The 26,939-nt window shown below is 34.1% G+C and overlaps 1 protein-coding gene across 1 annotated transcript in view; it reads right to left on the reverse strand.

The window, feature by feature from the left end:
- The window catches only part of GPR158 (G protein-coupled receptor 158), a 386,507-nt gene that overhangs the window by 201,217 nt on the left and 158,351 nt on the right, over positions 1 to 26,939 (reverse strand). The window contains exon 3 of the mRNA XM_003771868.2: positions 17,993 to 18,095. Within this exon, the coding sequence (XP_003771916.1) occupies positions 17,993 to 18,095 (103 nt within the window). The remainder of the gene's footprint in view (positions 1 to 17,992; positions 18,096 to 26,939) is intronic.

The following is a 26,939-nucleotide window of genomic DNA, read 5'->3' on the forward strand; positions in this document are numbered from 1 at the left end:
TATATACATTGGTCTCTCCATTGAATATAACTCCTTTAGATAAAATTTGTTTTGTCTTACATCTAGTACCTCACATATAATAGACACTTCATAAACTCTAATTAATTGGACACATACTAATCAATCAGCTCATCTTGATCTATAAAATGATAAAAAAAATTTAGCCTCTTAGGTCTTTTATTAATAAAAGCAATAATTTTGAACTTCAGCAATAGTAACATAGGAAAAAAGGGAAAAAACAGTGCCTACTATGTTCTAAGCACTGTGCTAAATATTTTATAAATATTATCTCATTATAATTTTCAAAACAACCCTATGAAGTTGTGCTATTATTATCCACATTTTACTGTAGAGAAAATGGAGACATAGGAACTTCCTCAGGATCACACAGCTAAAAAATTTATCTAAATCCTGTAATGGGCTGAGGCTTGAGTTGATGCACTGAAGTCCCAAGCAGGTAAGGCTAAACAGTAAATGGACTATACTCTATTAATATATATGCTAGGAGAAAGAATGGCCCCCGCCCACTCTCTGTGCAAGTCCTGATATGTTGTGGAAGATAATTACATTTCCACATTGATGAAACAATATTGGGACTAGATGGCAGTGACAGAAGCAACAGCAGCTTTGGGAACTCTCAAGTCAGAATTGCAAAATACACAAAATGAGAGATGTTCATATGGACCATTTGTGTTTGACCTGTGGCAGAGCATTCTGAGCTTGTATTAGTCTGATCAGTCACAGTCAGATACTCTGTAACTCAATTCTAACAGCAATATCATTTTGGTCCTCTTTAAAAATGAAGGACCATATCCCTACTCACACTTCTTTCTATTCCCATTCAGTTTTTTTCCATAGGTCTCTCAAAAATTACTTTTCTAAGATTCTATTCATCTTATTAACTCCTTTCCTATTTGTTTTATGATTTGATTTATCCACCTCAGAGAAGAAATAGTTGAAGTCCCCCACTAGTATAGCTTTATTGTCTATTTCACCTGATAATTCATTACCTTTTTGTTTTATTTTAGTTGAAGCATCATAGATTCTGCTCCAGACTTTTATTTTAGCTCTCTCTGTGACTTTCTGTTTCAAGTGTGTTTCCTGTAAACAACATTATTATATTTCAGTTTCTAATCCATTCAACTATCTGCTTCCATTTTATGGGTGAATTCATCCCATTCACCTTCACAGTTATGATTATTAATTGTACATTTACTTCTATCCATTTCTTCCCCCTATTTATTTTTCTCCTTATCTTTCCTCTCTTTCTATCCTTCATTGCTCAACATTATGTCAGTAAAACTAAGTGAAAATGGATAAATATGTACAACAATATAAACTGTTTAGGTTAACAGGAGGAAATAGAATATTTAACTAACCCTATTCTAGAAAAGGAAATTAAACAAATCATCAATGAGTTACCTAAGGAAAAATTCCTAAGACAAGATAAATCCACAAATGAATGCTAACAAATATTTAAGAAACAATCCTAAAATTATATAAGCTTTTTGAAAAATAAGTTAAAAATGACTCCTATTGATGCGGGAAAGATTCCAATCTTTGATTCCCAACCCCCCTAGCTAATGTAAATTACCCTTTGACTCACAAATCCTGGTCCCTTTGAATTCCAATAGAAGGTCCGGACCTATCCCAGCCCCACCCGGATCTGAGCCAACTTTGGGGCTACACCCCAAAGCCCCTCAAGCTAAGTCTCCGACTTAAAAGGACCACACTGGGAACCCCTCTTTGCAGAGATTCCAAACATGGTCGCCATGTGAGGACCCTCTGTCCACTGGACCCTCTGTCCAGTGCCCTCTTTATCTCTACCTTCACCTATCTCCTACTTCTAAACTCAATAATAAACCTCTTTTATTAATCTAGCTCTCTGGGCTAATAAATGCTTTTATTGGGAATCCGCTCCGCTTCTAGACCTCATATACCGCCGTATCCTTGCGTCAAATCTAAGGGGGTTGCAGGGGAACTCTGTTTGACTCCCTGTACCCCAAACCTGCCACTAGACCTCAACTAAACCCTAATTTCATTTAGGTATCCCAAATGTAGACCTCAACATGTGGTCTACACCTCAGCATTCGGTTCCAGACCTCAACATTTGGTTCCAGACCTCAACACTATCAAACTCATTTTATAATATAAATGCAATTTTGATATCTAAATTAAGAAGAACAAAAACAAAGAAAACCATAAACCAATTTCTTTAATGAATATTACAGCAAACATTTTAAATAAATTACTAGAAGAAAGATTAAATCAATATATTAAAAATTTAGTATGGACATGTAGATTTTATATGAGAATAAAGGACTGGTTTTTTTTATTAGGAATATTAGGAAACCTGTCAACATAATTAACCATATCAATATCAATAACATAAACAATAAAAATCATATTGAATTATAGCAAAAAAATGTAGAAAAAGCCTTTGACAAAACACAATACACATTCCTAGTTTAAAAAAATACTAGAAAGCATAAGAATAAATGTAGACTTTCTTAAAACAATAAGTAGTATCAATCTAAACAATGTCCAAAAAACTATACCACCACTAGGTCTATATCCCAAAGAGATTGGGGGGAAAGAGGAAAGGACCTATTTATACAAAAATATTTATAGCAACTCTTTTTCTGGTGACAAATGTGGAAATTGTAGGGACATCCATTGGCTGGGGAATGGCTGAACAAATTGTAGTAAATGCTTGTGATGGAACACAATTGTGCTCTAAAAAATAATGGGATGGTTTCAGGAAAATCTGGGATGACTTACATGATCTTATGCAAAATGAAATGAGCAAAACCAGAACATCACACACAATTAAAATCAATATTGTAAGGATGATCAACTGTTAAAGATCTAGTTACTCTGATCAAGACAATTACCCAAGGCAATTCCAAAGAATCTATGATTAAAAATATTACACACCTGCAGCAAGACAAAACTGATCAACTCTGAATGCTTATTAAATCATGCTTTTCTCCTTAATTTTTCTTGTTTTATTATTTGCAAAAATGTGGCTAATATGAAAATATGTTTTATATGACTGCATATGAATAATGGATATCAAATTGTTTATCTTCTCTAGGAAAGGGAAAAGGTGAGAAGGAGGAATATAATTTGTAATTCAAAAATTTTAAAAATGAATGTTTAAAACAATTACATGTAATTGGATAATATTTAACAAAGTAAATAATAATATATTTTTAAAAGAAGTGATCAATACAATGACCAATTATAATATTAATGAATTCATCATTAACATTATAAAGCAGTGTATCCACTTCCTGAGAGAGAACTTAAAGGCTCAAGATGCAGGAGATATAAATTACTGGATGTGGCCAATGGAAGGATTTGTTCTGCTTAACTATATTTGCTATTCACATTTTCCCTTTTTGTAGAAGATGGAAAGAAGAAAAGTTAAATGATTATTAATTGAAAAGTAAAACAAAATTGTATGTATTACATGTATGTAGGTATATATTATATGAACATCTATATTGCATATATGTGTGTCTATATGTACATCTATTGTCAACTTCAAAGTTTGGCCATCTATCACTCAAAATTCATAAATAATAATATTTATTATATAATATATAATAAAATTTATAATTTCATAGCTCATATTGTACTCCACGCCCAAAAGGCTACTGATGAATAATCATTCTGTATGATTGGTCTTTCTGTCACATTGGCCCTGGAAATACACAGGAAGAGGGACTTGTGATTAGCCATGTCTCACCTCTGGCCTTTCAAGAGAAGCCAATACCCCCAAGTCAGTTGCCAATATGAATTTTTTAGTAGATACTCTGCTTGTTCATTTCTGGAGGTAAGATTTAATAGTCATTAACAGCGGTTTTCCAGAAATGGAGACAATCCTTCAAATTCACATCATATAAAAAGTTTCAAACAGAATTGATTTTGAGGGCTCCTCTTTACAGAGTATATCATCAGCCAAGTTTATATCTTACCATATTTATAAATAATAGTTTTGTAAATTTTTATATTTGCTAGTAAGGTGATATTTTAATATCAGTTCTCTTGCATAGCATATGCCATCAGTGATCATTTACTACAACCTATTTTTACCTATTGTATATTTTCATTGGCCTTTGATTTACAATCTGAGATCATGGTATTCCAAATTTTATAATAATATACAAAAACACTCAAATGGAACTGTGATGTGATTTGGAAATTCCTTCTAGCAGAGTAGATTGAAATTCATCATGTCTGCAAATTGTATGTGACATTTTTGTTTCTTTGCTAATACTTTCAGCTGCACCAGTAACTACTTAAACTTTCTCATTTGCAAATATCATTTCTGTGTGAAGCTTAGGCTTCTAGGCAATTGCTCTGATAAAAAAGCAAGAGCCTCCTGAAAATAAATATGAAACAGAAAAAGAGAATGGCATTGTCCAATATGGTTTCATGCTTAGTGCCCAAGAGTTGGACACATTCCACTAATAAGTAAATGTTTTTTTAAAAATAAAGTAATTTTTCCTTTCAAGTTATTTGTATTATTTTTTTTCAAATGGCTGCTAAGTTGTTAGGACATAAATACTGTATTTATAAAGTTGTTTAGACCTAACTACTTAATTCACAGAAGTACTGGGTATTTCTTTTTACCTAGAGGTTCTATGAAAAAATTGCTGAGACACCAAGGGATCTATGAATCAAGGAAGTTTGCAAATTGTCATCATTGGTATTTGTCCTTCTGCCCATTTAGTATATCTCAGTCTAAAGTCTTATTGGAGTGATGTTCTAAAATTCCCTTTAATTCTTATCAAAACCCTAAGTAAGGAGACTAGGTGCCTTCAAATCATGCTAGAGATTTCAATTAAGAATACTGCAAAGACAACAAGTGGAGGTATAGTGAATGATGTCACCTTTTTACTTAACAAATCAACTTGGTAGCAAAACTGGAAAGGATCTGATGAAACTAATGAAGTCTCTGATTTTTGCCCTGCTTCCCAGGAGAATTCCAAATTACTGCTATAAAGAAAAACAGGAATAAATGGTAGAAATAGCGTTAAAGATGTTTTAATTCATGTCTAAAGCTTGGAAATAAAAGAAACTGTTTCTTTGCCTCTTTTCAAAGAAGAAAGTACCCAGCTTCCTGTTCCAAAAAGTGGAAAGCATTACATTGAACAAACTCCCCCAAGTGAGTTCCACCTTTTGGTAAACCATCTCCAAGTCCTGCAATTTTGCTGGCAATGGAAGTGGTTTCTATTAAAACTTTTTAAATACAAGCAGCTTGTGATTTCACAGATTCAGTACTTCCAGGATTTGCTTTTCCATCAGGTTCCTTAATGTCATTACTTCTTCCACCAACTCAGTGGAAATCTCAGTAGAATCTAGTGAATGGTCTTTGACAGATGTTGTGGAAGAAAAACTCAACTCCCTGCAGCTAATAAAGTGATGAGTCTCTTATTTTACTTTTTTATTTCCTCACTTATTTACCTTGGCAGGATTTCAAACAAAGAATATAAAGTCTGTCACTGTCACCACATTCAAAGCTTTTCTAGCTTGATAAACCTTGAAAGCTTATGTTCTACTGGCATAAATTTCAAGTGCCCCAATCTCCTCAATGCAAGCATGATATACCATACTAGATGGTTCCAATCAACCATCCTTCTCCTTTTTTTATTGACCCCCCAATTCTTTTCTTTCTTTTTTTTAATTAGTTTCTTATTTTTAAAAAACATATGCATAGATAATTCTGCAACATTAGCCCTTGCAAAACCTTGTGTTCTGGTTTTTCCCTCCCTTCTTCACTCCCCTCCCCTCGATGGCAAGTAGTTCAACATATGTTAAACATGGTAGAAATATACATCATTCACTTTCCAGGAATCTCAATAAAAATTATATTTGGCTCATATCAGATTCTGATGATCATTATCATCATAGCATCAATGCTGACAAAACTATACTTTCAGAAAAACATTTAAAGTACTCATTTTAGCAAATGGAGCCAGAAATAATTTTGTACATTATCAATTCCACAGGGAAGTGGAGAAGATGATTTCTCTCCATGAATTTTCATAGCATAGTAGAGAATGAATACTCGTATTCCTACACCTTCTTCAGCTGCCACTTCCACCTGTTCCATTTCTCTCCCATCCTCCTACATATTACTAAATTCCAGGCAAGGGAAAAGAGAACTGGGAGCAAACTAAAGCTGTAACTCCAGCTGGCAATTACAACAATAGTGCTTAGTAGAGCAATGACTCTTAACTAAGAATGCTGGTACCTTAAAAGAAATTTGCTGGGGGAAATGAAAACAGGAGAAGAAAATTTGTAATCTGGAAGGCCTTGGGTTCTAATGCCCAAATGCTACAGCATTTTTATTGACCCAAGGAACATCCTCTAAAGCAATGGCATGGGTCCCCAGGCCTGAGAGAAATACAACATAGCCCTATAGTATATAGCAATCCTGAAAGACAAGATGGCTCCTCATTCAGAAAGATCCTCAGTAAGAATTAGCAGGAGGATAGGAAATACAAAAATAACTGAAAGCAACCATAGGTCATAGGTGTGTGACAGTGACTAAACCCTATGAGTAGTAAAGCTAGGCCATATGAGGAGTCAGATCTATCCTTCTGGATATCAGTGCTCTGGGTCAAAGCTCCAATTATCCCTCTCTAGTTACATGTCTGGGGATCAGTCCTTAAGTTCAGTCTCAGCTCTGTAACCAAAACTTTATTACCTCATGCTCTAGATTCTAAAAGAAAATTAAAATTGGCTATTAGAGTAAATACCATTAATCATTTCTTCCCACATATGTTGAATTTTCCATTTGAAATAAAAGATGAATAACTATCAGTTTCTGATTATAGTTCGGAAAACTCTGATGATGGACTAGTCTTAGGAAGAGAAAACAGCTACTATATTTTTAGTTACCTCAAAACATATACTCCAAGGAGCTACATCAGAGGTTCCTATACATTCTTGGTTCACAATTTCCTTAATATCTCAGTAAATTTTCCCACAGTATTCCAAGATCTAAAGAAATTCCATTTATTAAGTACTTAGATACAAACAATATCATACATATTTATGTCCTAATAATTTAGTAGCCAATTTGAAAAAGCTAATATAAATAAAAGGAAAATAATGTTTTTATTTCATTCTTAAATACCTACACTTAACAATGGAATTTGTGTGTCTTTTGGATGCGGCTCAGCTTCTGAAACCTTGAAACCAGATTGGAAAATGGTACCTTTATTTCCCATTCCATATTGATTTCCTTTTTTATCACAGCAACTGTCCTAAAAACTCAGCTTCACAAAGATTTGATGGCATAAATGAAAGCAGTTTAAGAAGTTACTGATGTAGCCAAAAGTACAAGAAAGCAAAAATGCATCTCAAACATCCAAAAATGTGACTGAAAGGAAGATAGTGTTATCTAATGTTGAAAGTGTGAAGTCTCTCAAGCTAGTAGCTCCTCAGGTATCCAACAGACATGGAGTAAATCTGTCTTTATCTCCAAAATTTTAGTATCCCATGACATCCTGTCAGTTTGTCTAAGATATTCTGAGATGACCATGGGGGCTCATTTGAGAAATAGGCCTTAAATACTAGTATTCTAGTCTTCTTTGTATGTCAGTGACAAAAATTATTGCCCCTGAAGATGAAAGTCAATAAGATGAAGACATATACTAAGCAATTATATCGAGTTTAAGATATGTTTGTCAATGTGACATAGAGCTTAAGTCAAACTATTTGACAGAATATAAGAATAGTTAATAGATTCAAAAACTAATCTTCTAGGTAGATTTCTGTCTTAAGCCAGTGACTGCGTTAAGTAGGGGACATTAGTTAATTTTAATCTATATTTGTTTTCCTCAGTCCTAATAGCAAACCAGACTAGAGAAACAGGTTATTATGTGCCTGTGACAGCTGTATGGTAAAATGAACAAAGGACTGGACCTAATGTTAAGAAGAGCTGAGTTCCAATCTTACCAGAAACTCTGTATAGACCTGAACAAATCAATTAATTTCTCTGAGCCTCAGCTTCCTCATTTGTAAAATGGAAACAATAATAGACCTATTTCACAGGGTTAGTAAGAGGATTCAATATCATATCCTGCTTGTAAGGATCAAAGGATCTAATATTTGTAAAGCACTTTGCAAATTTTGAAGCTTTTGCACCTCCTCCAGGTGCTAATGCTTCTTTTTGATTATTTACCCTCTACTCTGTATATATTTAGTAAGTACTAGTTATTTTCATATTGTTTTCCCCATTAAAAGTAAGTTTCTTGAGGGCAAAAACTGTTTTGGCCTTTCTTTATCTTCCTACACTTATACTTAGTGCTATTTGTAACAGATAGTACTTAATAGTTCTTGTTAACTAACTGCCAAAGTTATCTGGTATTAGGTAAAAAGAAGTGGATAAATTAAATAGATTACATAGTCAAGATTTAGTAATAACCTAGTTTTCAACAAAACTTAGAATACAAAAAATTGGAGAAGAGACTATTTGATCCACAAAAAAACCACTAGAAAAACTGAAAACACAGTTTGTCCAAAGACAGATTTAGATTAGCATTTTCAATTTTCTACTCTAGTAAATTCTAGGCAAAGTAAATATAAAAACTAATACAATAAAAATGGATAATAATTTATATCTTTTACAATTATGGATAAGGAAAAATTTTGATAATAAAAAGATAGAAAAAATATGAGATACAAAATAAATAATCCATCTTATATAAAATTAAGATATTTTACAAATACATTATTCATAGAGTCAGAAGAAAAATATGTATTGGGGGGAGTGAAAATATTAAATTCAATAGTTCTAATAAAAATGTTGCAGTCAAAATTTATGAAGAATTGACATGAAACAAAAAGATAAAGAATTGTTGCCCAATAGGCAAGTGGTCAAAAGATATCAATGATTTCTAAATAATGGAATATTAACTAACATTTAAAACATGAAGAGATAATCAGAGAAAGGAGAATTGAAAGAGCCATGAAGAATTAATTTTCACTAAACAAGGGAAAAAAGATATTAAAAGATGGGAAAATTCATTGTTAGAGAAGCTATGAAAAGATAGGCAACATTATTCACTAGTAGCAGAACCTTGAAATGTGGAAAACAATATATAGTTTTTCAAGAAAAGGTGCTAAATTGTTCATACCCCTTGACCTAGAGATTTCACTTGGGTCTATATTCCAAGAGATTTATTGATCTTAAAACCATCAGTATGAGCAAACGTATTTTCAGCAACATTAGTTGTCATAAGAAAATGCTGAAAATAAAATATCTTTTAAATTGGAAAATAGCTAGGAAAAATTTGGTATACAATGAAATGTCATGAACCCAAACAGAATGACAGATTTGGAGAATTTAGAGAAATAAAAGGAAGTCAGATATGAAGTGATACAAATTAAAAAAAGAAAAGAATAAAGTGAAAAGTGATGTAATAATGTAAATGAAAACAACAATGAAAATGAACAAAGACAACTAAGAAAGGTGAGTTAAATGACAATAGCCATTGTTATTGTCCTACAACCAAACTTAAAGTATATATTTCTTTTTCTTTGAGATGCATGTATTATTGTAAAATAAAATCATTAATAAATTTAAGGAGAAAGATAGAAAAAACACATTCCTTTGATTCCCCTGCCTCAAAATTGCTAAAGTTTGAATAAAAAAGAGTTATCTTTGTATTTAATGATGAAGACAATAAAACATAAATACAGGTTCTCAAAGGCCCAGAGAATCACAAGTGAGTTACAAAATTCTAATCCTAAATTAGTTGTCTGGATATTGAAAAGTATTTTCCCATTGAAATATAAATTCAATTCCTGCCAAAATTCTAGAATATATTATCTGAAAGGTACTCCATTGATATTCATATAATAACAATATCCAGTTCATTATAAACAACTAATGGAAGAAGATGGATAAAGGTAACATAGAATGTAAAGATATAAATAAGATGGTACCACAGGAAGGGTTTATTCACATTGATTCATCAAAATAGCATCAAAGTCCTAAAATATCTTCAGAATATCCCATTTATCTTTCCTCTAGGGTTCTGCTAGGTACTTGGCTAGCTCATGTGATAAAATTATTTGGTTTTAGGAATTAATGACAAGATCAGTACCATTCACCACTAGAATCAACTTTCTCAGCTCCCAAACTTAGCTCTCTTTACTATGCTACTAATATTCTTCCCTGTCTACAAGATTTATTGAATTGAGAGTTACTCATACATAGAAAAGTAAGATTTTCTCAGATGTTTGTGTAGTTAGGTGGTGGATGATTCAGAATTGGCTGAATGGGCTCAATGAGTAATCAAATTGGATTGTTTTTACAGGAGCATTGAATTGCATTGAAAAAAAGTTTATGTGATCTTTGACTTTACAGAGAAGTTCTGACCATAGGAAATACAAATAAAAGGAAACAAGTCCCTGTCCTTAAGGAACTTAAATTCTAATGAGAGAACATACACACAGGTAGGGGAATGGTGAAGAAATTGCAGGAAGTTAATGTGGTAGTTTGGCTCCTAACAACTGGAGGCAAAAGATTCTATAGGACAGACAAAAATGGAGTACTAGTTTTTGTTTTGTTTTGCTTTGCTTTGCTTTGTTTGGGGAGAGAATTATTGGAAAGCATTAATAGTGGAACATAAACTAGGTGAGAAAACTTTGTTCCCTACTAAATAAAGTAAAAAGCTCACTAATCAAGCCCATAGGGAACCATGAGAGTAACATAGTCAAGGTTGTAATATAAGAATATTCCGTTTATCAAATGTGTTGAAGAAGAGCTGATACAAAGACACCAATTAGGATTCTATTGCAATGGTCTAGTGGAGAGATGAGAGGAAAGCATTGGGAATGTTTAGTCTGAAAAAGAGATTGAAAAAGCAAAGAACTGTGTTCAACTATTGTATAAGAAGAGTTAGTTTTCTTCTTTTTGACTCAAGGGGACAAAAGTAGGAACAAAGAGATAGTTTATCATTCTGGAGAGCAGGAGAGCAATTTGGAACTATGCTCAAAGAGCTATAAAAATGTGTATACTCTTGACCCAGCAATACTTCAGCTAGGTCTATATCCCAAAAAGTAATTAAAAATTGAAAAGGACCCACATGTAGAAAACTATTTATAGTAATTCTCTTTGTGGTGGCAAAGAATTGGAAATAGAGGGAATGTCCATCAATCGGGGAATGGCTGAAAAAATTGTGTTATATGACCGTAATGAATACTACTGTTTCATAAGAATGATGAGCAGGCAGATTTCAGAAAAACTTAGAAAGACTTAGATGAACTGATGCGAAATGAAGTGAGCAAAACCAGAAGAACATTGAACACAGTAACAGCAGCTTTGTATGTGTGATCAGCTTTGATAGACTTTGCTCTTCTCAACAATACAAATGATTAAGACAAAATAATTCTAAAAGACTTATAAAGATCAATACCATCCATATCCAGAGAAAGAACTATAGTGTCTGAATGCAGATTGAAGCATACTATTTTCACTTGTTTGGGTTTTTTAATTTCTCATGTTTTTTCCCTATTGTTCTGATTTTTCTTTTGCAATATGACTAATGTGGAAATTTGTTTAATATGATTGTACATGTGTAACCTACATGAGATTGATTGCCATCTTTGGGGAAGGATGGGGGTAGGAAGGTAGAAAAAATGGAAATTAAAACCTTATAAAAGTAAATGTCAAAAACTAATAAATAATTTTTTAAAAAGAAAAAAAATCGAAGAAAGGAAGTTTCAGGGAGTCATTTTTCACTTAAATGAAAAGAGAAACTTACTAACATTTAGAGCTCTGCAAAACAAAAAAAAAGGCTTCCTTGGAAACCCAAAAGAAAGGTAAGATCCACTAAGGCTAAGGATAATTGACTAAGACGAGATGACTACTAGTTGGGGATGCTGCGTAAATTTTCATTCTGATGTAGATCAAACAAATGGTCTCTGAAGTCCCCTCCAATGCTAAAATTTGTTGTAATCATCCATTTAGCATACATCAAAACCATATGTTTACAAATAGCAATTAGGTTTCCAGAGGAGCACATAAAGAAATGTATTTAATCCATAATTTAGGCAAAGTATAGTGCTACATTGGAGTAGTGCTATATGAGACAAAGGACAAGAAAGGAAAATAATAGGCATTTGCTTATTTGCTGATACTCAATCAATCCTAATCAAAATTTGGAAATAAGTAAAGTTTGTACCTAGGAATCCCCTAAGCTGTGTCCATTTTTCACAGATTTTTCCCTTCCTCAATTTTTGGAAACATATTCTGCACAAGTGGATGATCTTAACTTTCTTGTAAAATGATGGTCTAATGAAAACTATGAACCCATTCTAAAAATAATGTTTTGGAAAGAAAGTCATAATTAAAGGAAATGCTAATTTTCAGTTAGAGGTTAGTAAAAATAAAGATATAACTTTATTTTCAATTCAGGTTCACAGATCCCCTGAAATCTATGGCATATGGAATGCAGACTCCAAGTTAAGAAACTCTGCTCTGTGTGATGGAATACTATTGTGCCATAAGAAAGGATGAGCTGGCTGGTTGATTTTAGAAAAGCATGAAAAGACTTGCATGAAATAATGAAGAATAAAATGAGCAGAACCAAGAGAACGTTATATACAATAATAGCAAGGGGAATGACCAAATTATTCTGAGTATTATACTCAAATCATCTACAAAGAACCCATGAAAGAAGATGCTATCTACCTCCAAAGAAAGAAGTGGTAAATAGAAGTATGTAGAGTATGGTTTTACATATAAGTATGTGTTTAGATACATAGAAATATATAAACTTATACATATGTGTATGCTTACACATATATATGTATACATGCATATACATCTGTGTCTATGTCAAATGATCCTATATAGGATGGAATGAGGAGGGAGAGAGAAAGACAGTTTAAAACTTAAAATAAAAAAAAATTATAAGGAATATCTGCTTTTATAGGTTTCAGTTTCTTTCCCAGTCACTCCTATTACTGTGACAACTAGATCTCCAGACCAGGATTTGTTATGACAGGGTAACTATTTGTATGTATCAGTTGCCTGAAAGCCAGGTATGTTTAAGACATGGACTATCTAAAAATATACATCAGTTAGTCAAAGCCATTTTGAAAACAAATAAATCTGAATTACAGTATTTCCTCTAGAAAAGGGAGGATATTTTCATTGGAAACTGAACTTATTGCAAACTCTGAGGTACCACCATATACCTCTCAGATTGGTTAAGCTGACAGGAAACGATAATGATGAATGTTGGAAGGGAAGCGGGAAAACTGGGACACTAATGCATTGTTAGTGGAGTTGTGAACTGATTCAACCATTCTGGAGCACAATTTGGAACTATACCCAGAGAGCTATCAAGTTATGCATACTTTTTGATCCAGTTGTGTCTCTACTGGGCTTATATTCCAAAGAGATCATAAAAGAACGAAAGGGACCCAACATGTGCAAAAATGTTTGTGGCAGTTCTTTTTGTAGTGGAAAGAAATTGTGAACTTAGTGGGTGCCCATCAGTTGGAGAATGGCTGAATAAATTATGGTATATGAATGTTACAGAATATTATTTTCTAAGAAACAAACAGAGAGGCCTGGAGAGATTTACATGAACTGATGCTAAGTGAAGGGAGTAGAACCAGGAGATCATTATTCATGGCAACAGCAAGATTATACGACAATCAATTCTGATGGACGTGGCTCTTCTCAACAATGAGATGATTCAGGCAAGTTACAATGATCTTGTGATGAAAAGAGCCATCTGTACCCAGAGAGAACTGTGGGAACTGAGTGTAGAGCACAACAAAGTATTTTCACTTGTTGTTGCTGTTTGCTTGCATTTTGGTCTTTTTTTCCTCATTTTTCCCTTTTTGATCTGATTTTTCTTGTGCAGCATGATAATTGTGAAAATATGTATTGTATGTATATATGGTAGATTACTTGCCTTCTTAGGGAGTGGGGGGAAGGGAGGGAGAAATTTTTGAAAACAAGTTTTGCAAGCATGAATGTTGAAAACTATCCATATATATGTTTTGAAAACAAAAAGCTTTAATAAAAAAGAAAACAACTGAATTTATTCTGAAGCAGAGGGGGCTACATGAATGAGGTAGGTTTGTCACAAGGCAGTACCTCATTGACCTGGGAATTAACAGTCTCAATTGGAAGAGACAGCTGTATATCAGTACTTGGTCATCCTGGAATCCTAGTGCTATACACATGTCAAATTTCATTAGCTTAGCTATGACCCACAATTTCAGGAGAGCTGCCAGAAGCAAGGTCCCTAAGATGTCAGTACAATGTTTTAACATGTCATTTGAACGTATCTTTAATAGTTTACACAAAACCTTTGGATCACAGTAAGACTTTAAGTCCCACATGTTCACATTTTTAAGAAAAACCATTACAATAATATTCCTCACATATCTAAAGAATTTGGCCATATCATATCTTATTTTACTAGGATCCAGAAAGGTCAAGCACAAGGTTGGTATTATACAACAAAGTATATTAGGTTTCTCCTTCCAATCTTAGATTCTTACAAGGTCTGAAACCCTTGGAGAAGTCATTAAACACCTCCAGCCCCAGTTTCCCCATCTGTAAAATGGGGAAGACAAAAGTACCTACCCACCTATCAGAGTTGTCTCCTCTCTTTTCATACCTCATGCCAAACACAACAGTGAATTCCTGTTGTCTCTCTGGATGTTGAAGGACTCCAAGAGGAAAGAGAGTGAAGTGAGTTTAGAATTGGTAATACCTAGATGAAAATCCTATTTCAGACATTTACTAGTTGTATGATCCTGGACAAGTCATGTAACCTTAGATCCTTTATCTATAAAATGGGAATAATACTACCTGTGATAACTCACAAGACTGCTGTGAAGATCAAATGATTTCATAGAATCAGAGATTCAGAGCTGCAAGGGACCTTAGAACTCACTCTGTAAAGTCCCTTATTTTACAGATGAGGAAACTGAGTCCCCTAGTTGAAAAGACTTGTTCAAAGTCACAAAATGTTAGTAGCTGATCAAGACTTAAATTCAGATTTCCTGGAATCCAAGCCCAGCTTTCTATCATGCTCTGCTTCATAAATGTCAGTTATTATTATTAGTTATTATTTTTATGCTGCTGCAAAGCTTTCCCCTTTAAAGTGTGCTCTATCCTGTATTTCTACCCCTTAGGACTCTTCTAGGTACCTGCTAGCAAATCCGAAAAATCAATGAAATTTGAAGTGTTAATAACCAATGATAAAACCAGTGCTCTTCACTGCCTAAATCAGAATTCTCAGCTTCTAATCCAGCATTAGGTCTACTTTATGCTGCTTCTATTCTTCCTGGTCTGCGAGAATAATGGAATGGAGCCTTATTCCAGGTCAAGACTTTTTTTAGACACTTTAGGCATGAGGTTCTGAACTCTTTGAAATGGAGTCCTTTGGCCAACTGGTGAAACCGATATAGCCCTTTTCAGAAAATCAAGTAGTTATTGTTATTTTAAATAAATAAAATAAAATGTATAGGATCACAAAGTAAAAAAAATTATATCAAAATATAGTTCACCATTTTTTAACAAACTCAAGGGCTTCAGGTTAAGAATTCTAAGATAAGACTTCTCTAATGAGTTCTCACCCACAGAAAACAGGAAGAAAATATTTTTGCACATTAAATAAGGATGGTTGATTAAAGAACAACTAGTTAATTCTAATAATATTTAAGTCTTTCTTTATCTTTCTGCTCTCTGGCTCTCTCTCTCTCTCTTCTCCTCTCCTTTCCCCTTTCTGCTTTCTCCTTTCTTTTTTCTTTTCCTTCATCTCCTGTCACCTTTCTTTCCTTTCCCTCTCTCTCTCTCCAAAAAAGGACAGGAACTCATCCCTTGAATTCTTAGATGGGACTTGTATAAGGAAATATTCCTTCTTATTAAACTTGCTTACCATTAACACTTGGAAAACAGTAGACACAGTAGTACCTGCTGATTGACTTGTGGCCAGATGCCCCAAATCAGAGAAACAAAATTAAAATGTGTTCAAATTAATTGCAAGTTCTTAAAAGTTTTTAAAAGCTATTGAGATCAATGAGGTTCCCTAGGGTGAAATAGAAGTTCCCTAGGGTGAAATAGGCTTTGAATATATATATATATATATGTGTGTGTGTGTGTGTGTGTGTGTGTGTGTGTGTGTGTGTATAAATGTGTGTGTGTGTGTGTGTGTGTGTGTGTGTGTGTGTGCTTCCTGAATCTCAGAGGAAACTGCAGTAGGACAGCTGAATCCCTTCAACACTGGAAGTTGGGGAAAAGCATTTGGTTAGACCAAGTGACAAAAAGATTCCACAGGGGCAGGGTAGAGTTAGAGAGTGTTTTTGAATAAATATAAGAGAAACAAAGGAGACAGGAAGTAGAAAAGAAAGGAAGGGGAAAGAGATAAACAGAAAGAGAGACAGAGAAAGAGAGAAATGGAGAAAGAGAAAAAAATAATGACATAAAAGAATTCATCCTAGTTGTTCAAAAAGACATAGTTGGGAGATCCAACTTCTAGGCCAAAGAAGGGGGTTCTTAATTGAAGATTTAAGTCTCCTATTGTCGCATCAGTTTTATTACTCTCCATAGATATAATCATTCTTAAACAGTGACAAGTAGTTTAACATCTACTACCTTTTCCCCTCTGTATCCATCTATAACACACTCTTGTCTATGAAGGAGTATAGTAGCTTTTCCAATAATTATTGACAAAAGTGAATATAGTAATTCAGAAATATGCCAACTTAAGTTAATTAGAAATAAGTATACAAGAAAACAATCTGATTTCAAGATTTTCAGCTTCCTAAATTAATCTTAAAATCAATTTTCTTGGTCCTAAATTGGCCCATTACCTTCCCTAGGTTAGCCATATTGCTAAAATCTTTCAAGGTTTTCCTGGTGACTTACTTCTACTCAAGAACATTCCATTATTCTCTATTACCTCACCCAGAATGTAAGAGCAAAGCAATAGCAGCTGAGGGACCAGCATAGTACTCCTCCATATGCACACAAATCATAACTACATAAACCACATTAAGACTTAACCCACCATATTGCAAACATGTAGGAACTTTAGATTCTGTTATTGTTACAATATCATTAAGCAAGGTTATAAAGGCATAAGTATATAAGTGAAATAATGTGATAAATTTCATTTATTAAATGAAAATTCATTACTGAAATATTAGGATCTTCTTAGAAATGATTAAAACCTTAAATTAGCAAGCAATATGGTCAAGACAATCAAAAAATCCATTTTTTCTTGTCTCACAGCAGAGAACATGTTAGCAATAAAACAGAGACAGATTCAGTCCTAAATCTGGACCAATTTCTTTCTCTCACCTTACTCTTCATGGGGTCTTTATAAATTAAGGCCCTAAGTTTCCAACCTGCTCTAATTTTCAAGGTGCCTTGGGTCATGTTATTCATTTCTTGATGGTGCTAAATGTCTCCTCAGTGGTTACTCTCTATTACTCTCCATTTGAAACTCTTAAAAAAAAAAAAAAGACGCACAAAACCTTTCTTGCTTTTACTATATTTTAAATAGGTAAAAAGTTTTAAATATAAGCAAGCAGAAAGTAAAGGATTTGATATGTATGAGTATAAATGTCAAAAATAATTTTTATACTTATTTTTGTAGGAAAATCTTCCTCTGCTTCCCCTCCATGAGACTCCTTCCCCCATCCCAATCAAATCTTATGTCCATTTTTTTTCTTCCTAAGGAAGTTAGTTCCTTTTCATGTTGTTTTAATTTATTTATAAATCAAATATGCTTAAAGTAGGTATGTTTTATTGAGTTCTCAAGAGTCTCCTGGATGACAAACCCCAAGCTAAAACTCCTTAAGTGATTATATAATTCCAGAGTTGCAGGCCACTGGGAATTTACTATATAACCCTGACAAGGATAAAAGGAGTATTGAATTATTAATGTTTTCCTTTTTAAAAAAATATTCACAAGTAAAAGGCACTTACTCTGAAAGCTGTTCACTGAAAAGACACGGGGATGATAGAATCCTGCTTTGCAATTGCACTTATAGGCTCCAAGCACAAATCCAAGACCTTTAATTGGTATGCACTGTGGGAAAGAGAAAGAAAGCAATGCAGATGATCATCATGTTTTTGTGGCATAAGAATACATCAATTTCCACTCCAGCAATCATAAACAATGCAGAATTCTTGGAAAATGAAACATTTATTTCTTGTTTTGTTTTTTTTTTTTATTTGATTTTGTTCTGATATATATCCAATGATCTTTACCTGGAACCACTGTATTGTTTCCATCCAATTTTGTCTTCATACAATTGACATAAGGATATGGCTTCTTCCTTAGTTTGAGATTTCACTAGTTCCTTCTGTAATCAAGAGTTATCCTCTCTCCCACCTGGCTACTATATATTCCTTAATGCATGGTACCTCTGTTTCTATTTATATCCACAGGCAGCATGAACTAGGTTACAAATGTGTTAGTTTTAAAAGGTTGGAAAAATCATTAGTGGCCCCCTAAGTAACTTTAGTTAGTAGTAGAGATCACTAGATTCAAAGCAAAAGCTGAGTTCTTTAAAGTTGCAACCTTGAGAAGTGATCACCTTCATTCAATTCAATAGTAGATTAATCAGGTAATTAAGATAGCATGTCCTGTACAATGTAGAACCAGCACAAGTAGTGTTCCATCACAATTATTGATAGGCATCCCTATTGTTTTAAGAATGACTTTAAGTAAATAACATTTTTCCATTGTAAATATTTAAATTAACTATAAAAGACATAAGAAAGATGCTTTCTGTATTCAGAGAAAGAACTGATAAGTAGAAATATGTATAGAATAATTTTATACATACACACACACTTATTTTTGTTTAAGGGTAGCCATCTCTAGGGAAAGTAGGGGGAAGAAAAAAAGTGGGAAAAGAGAAATTTATGATAACTTTATATATTTGAATTTACATGAAAATTATTGATATATAGTATATATGATAATTTTGTATATCTGAAAGGAATAACAAGTTGTACATAAAAGATTTATAGTTTCACTGCAATCATCATTTTTATTATACTATGTTATGTAAATGTTTGTTTTATTTCATAAATTAAAAATGAAATAAAAAGCTGGACCAGCTGAATAAGGAAAGAAGTTGTAGATTGATTGCTGGTACCATACTAGAACCAAACTTCCAAGAAGATTAAAAAGAATTCCTAGGAACAGGATTTGTGAACAACACCTTGATCTTACAAATTCTTCCTAGATATATCTGACTACCTTTGACTTAAATTGTGGATATATGAGAGCGTGCACTTGGTTTGAGAAATATATTTTTTACTTTTGTCCTTATACCTTCTCAATAAATATCGTTTTGGAAAAGCTAATTGATATCAACCGGTTAATTATATTGGGAAAAGTGCATTGGATGAGGGGATAATAGGTGTTTAGAAATACAGGTTCCTCAAAGTTATCCCTTAATAGTAATCAAACTGCTCTCTGGGAATTCAGTCCATCAGAAGTGGGAGAAGGAACAACAGACAAAAGATTGCATTATCCTTTTTATTGAGGTAAGGCACATCCTCAAAGTTCCTACCATTTGTTTGTTTGTTTTTAAGAACCACTTGCATGGAAGCAGACAAAGCCACTACTAGTCAGTGGATTACATGATTATTGGTTTAGAAATCAGTTACATCATCATCTGGTATTATCTCACCCTAGAACATATATCTCTGTCATCCTAATCTCCTTCTATTGCTGAGGTACTCCTGGGTCTCCATTTTAGGAAGGGATCTAGGACAGCCAACCTCCATTGTCCTCCCAGCTCTACTTCTGACTTTCCACACTTCAATACCCATATCCCTGTACAGGTGTCTTCCCTCACCTAATTCTACTTTTTAATTCTTGCTTTGTGTATTGCCTCTCTTTTCTCTTAGAATATAAACTCCCTGAGATTGGGGATTGTATATTTCTTTTTGCTTATATTTTTATTCACAGTACCTAAAACATGGTGAATACTTAATATTTATTTGTTTCTTTATTGTCTTGCTGCCTTCTTTTGATTTAACCAATTCAAACTGAAGGGACTATAAATCGAGAGTCGTCATGGCACAGAGGAAAGAACAATGAATTTGAATTTGGAGGACATCCGTTTGAACACTGGGGTTATGTGACCTTAGCCTTTATTCCTCTTGGTTTCTGTTTCCTCATCTGTAAGCTAAGGGGATTGCACTAGTTTTATCGTAAATTACTTTCTAATTCTAAATCTAAAACCATTTGATTTTATGGCTAAGAATGTGAAGAAGAGAATAAGAAAATCAACAAAGAAAAGGTGCTAAGAACCTAATGATAGCTTTGAGGTTTACAAAATGCCTTCCTCATAGAATTCTTGTTAGGGAAGCAGTTTTAATTAATAGACAAAAGCAAAAAGAATAGCTCGACCACCCAAGCATAAGTGATCTGCATTAAGACATAAATCCTTCAGGAAAGAAAGAGCTCATATTGCTTACACAACTTGAGAAAACTGGTGTTCTGGAAACAATATTGGCTTTAGAGTCAGAAGACTTGGATGAGGTCCCTACTCTGCTATTCTATAATCCTGGGGTAAATTATGGCATCTTTCAGTTTTCAAGTCTGAAAAATCCCTTTCAGTTCTAAATCCTATAATAAAATAGAGAACAACATCTCTAATGAGCTAGTAGCAAAAATGACAAACTGCAAAGAATTGAATCCTACCACATCTGGATTCCGCTATATCAAAGACCTAATCAATTCCTATCTACAATGTATAACAATAAAAAGAACAAAGACTACAGTAACAATATAGTCAGATTATACTCTTCACTCAATTCCACCCCTAGCCACAGGGCTACATAATGTCAAAATCCTTCTTAAAATATAGCCAGTCTAAGAAAGTTGAATAATCTTAATGTGGTCCTAGCAGTGAGACTATCAACCCTTTTCAAATTTTAATTGTGTTGTTATTGTTGTTGTTGCTGCTGTTTAAATGTCTCTATATAATGAATACCCAGGCTACTGTGTCACTCAGTTCCATTTCCTATGCCATAGGTTGCCAGTCTCTAGCATACATAATTTATAACAGCATAGTCTAAGAACTATCAATCAGCTAGATTCATGTGGAGATGCTAATGAACAACACAATGACTAGGAATGACTTGTCACAAGGAGAAGGAAAAGTAAAGTCTGGATTTTCTATTAACTGAGAAATCAAACAAAAAAGAAACATCTAGAACTTCTTAGTACAAATCTTCCTTCTCTTCCCTTCCTTATCAGTAATATATATTTGGCTATCAATGAATTCCATCTCATTTCTTTTGCCCCCAAATAAATGAACTCCAATAATAAGCCAAGGGATAAATAACTGTCCATAAAACCTACAATATTGGAATGAGCCATGTTCCCTGCTGTTGCACTGGGCTAATTAACTATGCCTTGATACTTTCGCATATGGAAAGCAATAATATACAGATATGTCATAAAAAATAAACAGCTGGGCCATTATTAGCACAGTAGGGGAAGCCCAGCAATTGAAGTTCAAATTCAAGGGCAGGATTGGGAAGGTCTAGATGTTTCTACTTTTGGTGCTGATCTTTTGGACTTAATACTAATTTATGTGTGTGTGTTTTTTACCTGTCAAGAGAGAAATATGGCTAAGAAAGAAAATACGGACTTGGGTTGAGAAGGAAGGAGGGGAAAAAGGAATGAAGGAAGGAAGAAAAGAAGGAAGGAGGGAGGGAGAGAGAGAGAGATGGAAGGAGGGAGGGAGAGAGAGAGAGATGGAAGGAGGAAGAGAAGAATGGAGAGAGGAAAGAAAGGAGGAAGGGAGGAATGGAAGAAAGAAAGAAGGAAGGGAAGGACGGAGGAAGAAAGAAAGGGAGGAAAGAAGAAAGGAAGGGAGGAAGGAAGAAAGGAAGAGAGGAAGGAAGAAAAGAAGGAAGGGAAGGAGTGAGAGAGAGGGAGGGAAGAATGGAGGGAGGTAAAAAGGGAGGAAGGGAAGAAAGAAGGAAGGAGGAAGGAAGGAAGGAGGATGAGAAGAAGGAAAGGGAGGAGAAAGGAAGGGAAGGAGAGAGGAAGAGAAGAAGGAAGGAAGGGAGGGAGGGAGAGAGGAAGAGAGGAAGTGAAGAAGGAAGAAAGGAGGAGGGAGGGAGAATTTATTTATAAACTACCTGCTATTGCCAGGCACCACAAATACTATCACACTGAATCCTCTTTTCAACTCTGAGAAGTAATTACTATTGCTATCCCCATTATACAGTTGAGGAAACTGAGATATTCATAAAGTTAAGTGACTTGCCCAAAGTTATACACTAAGATAAGAGTTCTAAGGACTCAGGAAGATCTAAGATTTGATCTCAGGTCTTCCTGAGTCCTTAGAACTCTTATCTACTTTATCACCTAACATATTTCAGTGAGGGTCCAGGTCTTTAGTTGCTTTACTTTTGCATATAAGCTACAGCTTTTGGAGAATGCTTCAGTCAGGTATACTCTTGTGTTCTTACAACTCCTGATTAATTGGCTCTCCTCCTAGCAAAGGATAAGTGTTGCCATCCACTTTTCACAGAGAAGAACTCGAGTCAGTGAGAAGCTCAGTGACTCACTTAAAATCATGTAACAAGTAAGCTGGAAAAGGAGGCTGCAACCCCATGTTTCCTGATTTGAAATCCAGGGCTATCTAGAACTTTCTCCTTCAGTTTCCACAATTTCCCTAGCCATTGCTAAAAGATGGGAAAAAAAAAAAACCTACATTGGCCCCTTCCCATTTCAGAGGCTAGTCATCTGAAAGATAATTGATGAGATGCTAGGTAACCTTGCTACTAAGCTAGTTGCTCTAGAAATGCTTATCAAAAGACAGCTTTTGAATCAAGCTATTCCAGAGAATATGATATAATTTCCCATATAAAGTAAAAAAAAATCTAATCACTACTAAAACCGTATATCTAGTCATTTGTAATATCTTTTTAAGTTCTATTTTTGACCAAAATGACACATTTATAAAGCCAAAAAGAAAGGTGTCATTAAGCCAAAATCCCAGACCTATGGTAAAGCTACCAATCAATCAGTTTCAATAGTGATAGAGTGGGACAGAAAGCTCTTTGGGAAAGTTTTTGCTTGAGGGTCCAGAATTTAAATCTAGAAAACTTGTGAATAGCTTTTCCAAGGTGAATTATGTTTGATTCATCCCTTTGGAGAGATTCATATGCCTACAACATATTTTATGATTAAAAAGAGATTTCTGTTGGCTCTTGCTTGTGGCAAAAAAAGAAAATGGCAGCAATGATTCCCATTCATCAGGATCACTCCCGGAGACATTATCATGTGCTTCTGGGAACTTTTTTAAGTTGAGAAATACAGCAACTCTTGATCAAAGGCATACCTTAGGACTTTGCTCAAATGATCTAGCCAACTCAAGCTAAAGAAGCATAGTCAGACTGTTCTAAGAGAAAAAAGGTTCTCTCAGATTATAGAGTTCTAGAAATAGCTATGCAGTGGATAGACATGGCCCATAGGATGGAGCACTGGGCCAGAGTTCAGAAGACTGGAGTGAAAATATAGCTAGGTCAACTTGGACAATTTTCTTAACTTCAGTCTCAGTTTCCTCAAATAAAAATGGGAATAATAATAGTCCCTATCTCTCAGGATTGTTGTTTGGGTCAAAGGAGATCATTCTAAACTGCTTAACACAGTGCCTGTTATATAGCAGGTGCTTAACAAATTCTTATCTCCTTCCTTCCTGGTCATAAAATGAGTCAAATTCAGGTGGAAAGACAGAGTAAAGAGAAGATAGGCATATTTCCCTTCCAACATGCTCTTTTATGCCTTGTTGTTTGGCTTTTTCAACTATTGCTGACTATAATCCCATTTTGGGATTTTCATGGCAAAGATCATTGGAGTGATTTGATTTGCCATTTCCTTCTCCAGTTCATTTTACAAAGGAGGAAACTGAGGCAAACATGATTAAGTGACTTGACCAGGATCACACACCTATTAAATGTCTGAGGCTGGATTTGAACTCATGAACATGAATCTTCCTGGCTCCAGGTCCAGCACTATATCTACTGTAGCAACTAGCTGGCTATTTATGCTGTAATAGACAGTTTTTAAAAGTATTTTGAAGAAAAGTACATTAATCATCTGCTAGCCAACTTTTTGGTGATGAGTCTCTGGAATTTATTAATGAGGGTTGGTTTTCAGATGACATATAGTCTGTTGTTGCCAAACCATACTTTTATTCTTGTAGGATTTGCCAGAATTTGTGCTTCACTGGCATATCTTGGGAAAACAAGATCTCTTTGCCTTTGTCTCTTTGCCAAATGAAGACCTAGAGTAGTAGTAGAAGGAAGAGGAGGAGGAAAAGACAGGGGAGGAGGGGGAGTATAAAAAAACTATTATACTACTCCTATTATTTAAATAATGCTTTAAGATTTTCAAAGAGCTTTACCTCTGATATCGTGTTTGATTTTCATAATGACCTTGTGAAGTAGCTACTACTATTCTTCCCATTTTATAGATGAAGAAAATGAGGTGGATATTTTGACTGGTTCAGTCATACTAAATAGGATTTCAGTAAAGGAAATGAAGGATATTGCTTGAAAAATCGCAGATGGTTTTAAGTTCTAGAGAGATATTAGCTTGACTATACCCAACTAAATATTAGATACTCTTATTTTCCTCTTCAAGATAAGAGTTAAGTCCATAACAGAATGAAATCTTCATTTCTAATTTCCTAATTCTTTCTGTGATTCTAAACATTCAAGCTTCCTAAGTCATGGTTGCAGTGATGAGTCATGTTACTGGGAGAATGTCATGCTGTTTTAAATAATAGTATTAACCTCTAAATTTCAGTGAAACACCAAATTAAAAGTATACCACTGAGACCATAGTTCCAGTCAATAAATCCTTTGCAGTGGGAGTATAATATATGCAATGTACTACAAATTCTATGTGTTAAGCTCACAACAGCTTGAGCTCATTAAACAAAGTGTTGATTAGTAGTATTATCTTCATTAAAAGAAATGGTATGGCATAAAAGACAGAGAGTCAGCATCAAAGCCGTTAAGATGTAGGCTCAAATCCCGCAGATGACAGTCTAGTTTTACAAATCAAAATGTAAATTAAATAATGAGCAAGACTTGCTTATCACCCAAGCTATCCCTTAGCAATACAGGTTACTATTGAGACTAGCATTTTAAGGCTCCATTTAGATCCCTAAAGCGGAAAGTCTGCTGAAGTCAGGTAAGGCTTTGCCCAATGTGAATAACATTGATAATAAAATGATCTAAGAGGACAAAAATCTTAGAATTTCCTAACATGCATAATTAAAACCAGGTAAGTTCAGAAATCCATCATTAGTTTTAGGGTTACCTAAGTTATGAATGTGATTGTGATGGGGAAGGGATCCTGGAAGAAGTAATCCCATCATTATATGTATATGCATATACTTTAAATAATTTTAAAGCTTTTTAATTATAATTTTATATAATAATTATAATTTTTGCCCTCTTTCTCAAATCTATTTGCATACTTGGATTGAAGATGACTTGCTAGCAAACAACAATATACATTTAAACACATTGCAATAGTTCCAAAAATAAATTAAGACAATATAGATAAATAATATTGACGATCACAAGATTCATCTCTATTAGGAATACAGAGAAAGAGCAAGAGAGAGCTAGTAACAGAGAGTGAGAGAGACAGAGATAGAGAGATTTAGAAGGAAGGAAAGGATTTTTTTTCCATTTCTTAACAATCACAAGGTTCACCCCATTAGGAAGACAGAGAGAGAGAGAGAGACAACAAGAGAGAGTAACAGAGGGAGAGCAAGAGAGAAAGAGAGTGAGACAGAGACAGAGAGATTTAGAAGGAGTAAAATGACTGTTTCCTTTTTTTCCATTCCTCAGGGAAATTAGTCATTCGTACTGCTGAATTTTCAGGATAGCAGAGAATTTATTTCTTTAAACAACATATTTTTAAGCTATTTTGAAGGAAAATCATCCTTAAATATATTATGAACATCCCTACAGTCTTACAAAGAGCATATTAAATGAAATTTAATCTTTTTTGGTGTCTTGAGATCATAAATACGAACATGATTATTGAAAATCTTTCTGAATTATGTAGGGCCGTTTGCCCCATATTAAGTGATTCCAGAGTGTCATAGTTTTTTAATTTTCATTCCTTCTTTATGTGAATGAAATACTGAAGTGAAACTGAGATACCCAATTTCTAGAATAACATCAATGCAACAAAGTGTTAGAGACTAGCTGAAGTATTAGGAGTTAAGACTAAAAAATTCAACTGTGATCAGTTCTAGGCAGTGCATTATAAGAATAACATTAGCAACTTGAAGAGAATCCAGAGGAAGACAAGTAGAATGGGGAAAGTCCTTGAAACTGTGCCATATGAGAACTGATGGGAGGAATTGTCAATGTTAAACCCAAGAAAGAGAGATTTATAGCAAACATGGGAGCTTTCATCAGATTTCTGAAGGAATTTTGAAGGAATAGAAGAGGAATAAGACTTGGTCCAGTTGGCTCCAGAGGGAAGAACTAGGAATAATTGTCATAAATTTCTATTACCTAGCTCAGTATCTGACACATAGTAGATTCTTAACATGTACTTCTTCATTGTTTGAGCAATCTTATGTCTAGATAACCTTTCCAAAAGTGAAATGAGCTACTTTAGGAGCCAGTGAGTTCCTCCTCAATGGAGATTTTCAAGAAAGAAAATTTCAAGAAAAATTGAAGGACCAATTATTGGGGATACTTCAGAGAAAATTCTCAAGCTAAATCTGTACTAGATTTGTATTAGATTGTCTCTGATCTTCCTGCTCTAGGATTCTGTGGTTTGGACTTAACTTTATCATTCCCATTTGAGTTCAAGAGAAATGAGTGTATTCCATTACTAAGTTCCAAATAAAAT

Source organism: Sarcophilus harrisii, chromosome 5 (assembly GCF_902635505.1).
Source record: "Sarcophilus harrisii chromosome 5, mSarHar1.11, whole genome shotgun sequence".
NCBI classification, from domain to species: Eukaryota; Metazoa; Chordata; class Mammalia; order Dasyuromorphia; family Dasyuridae; genus Sarcophilus; species Sarcophilus harrisii.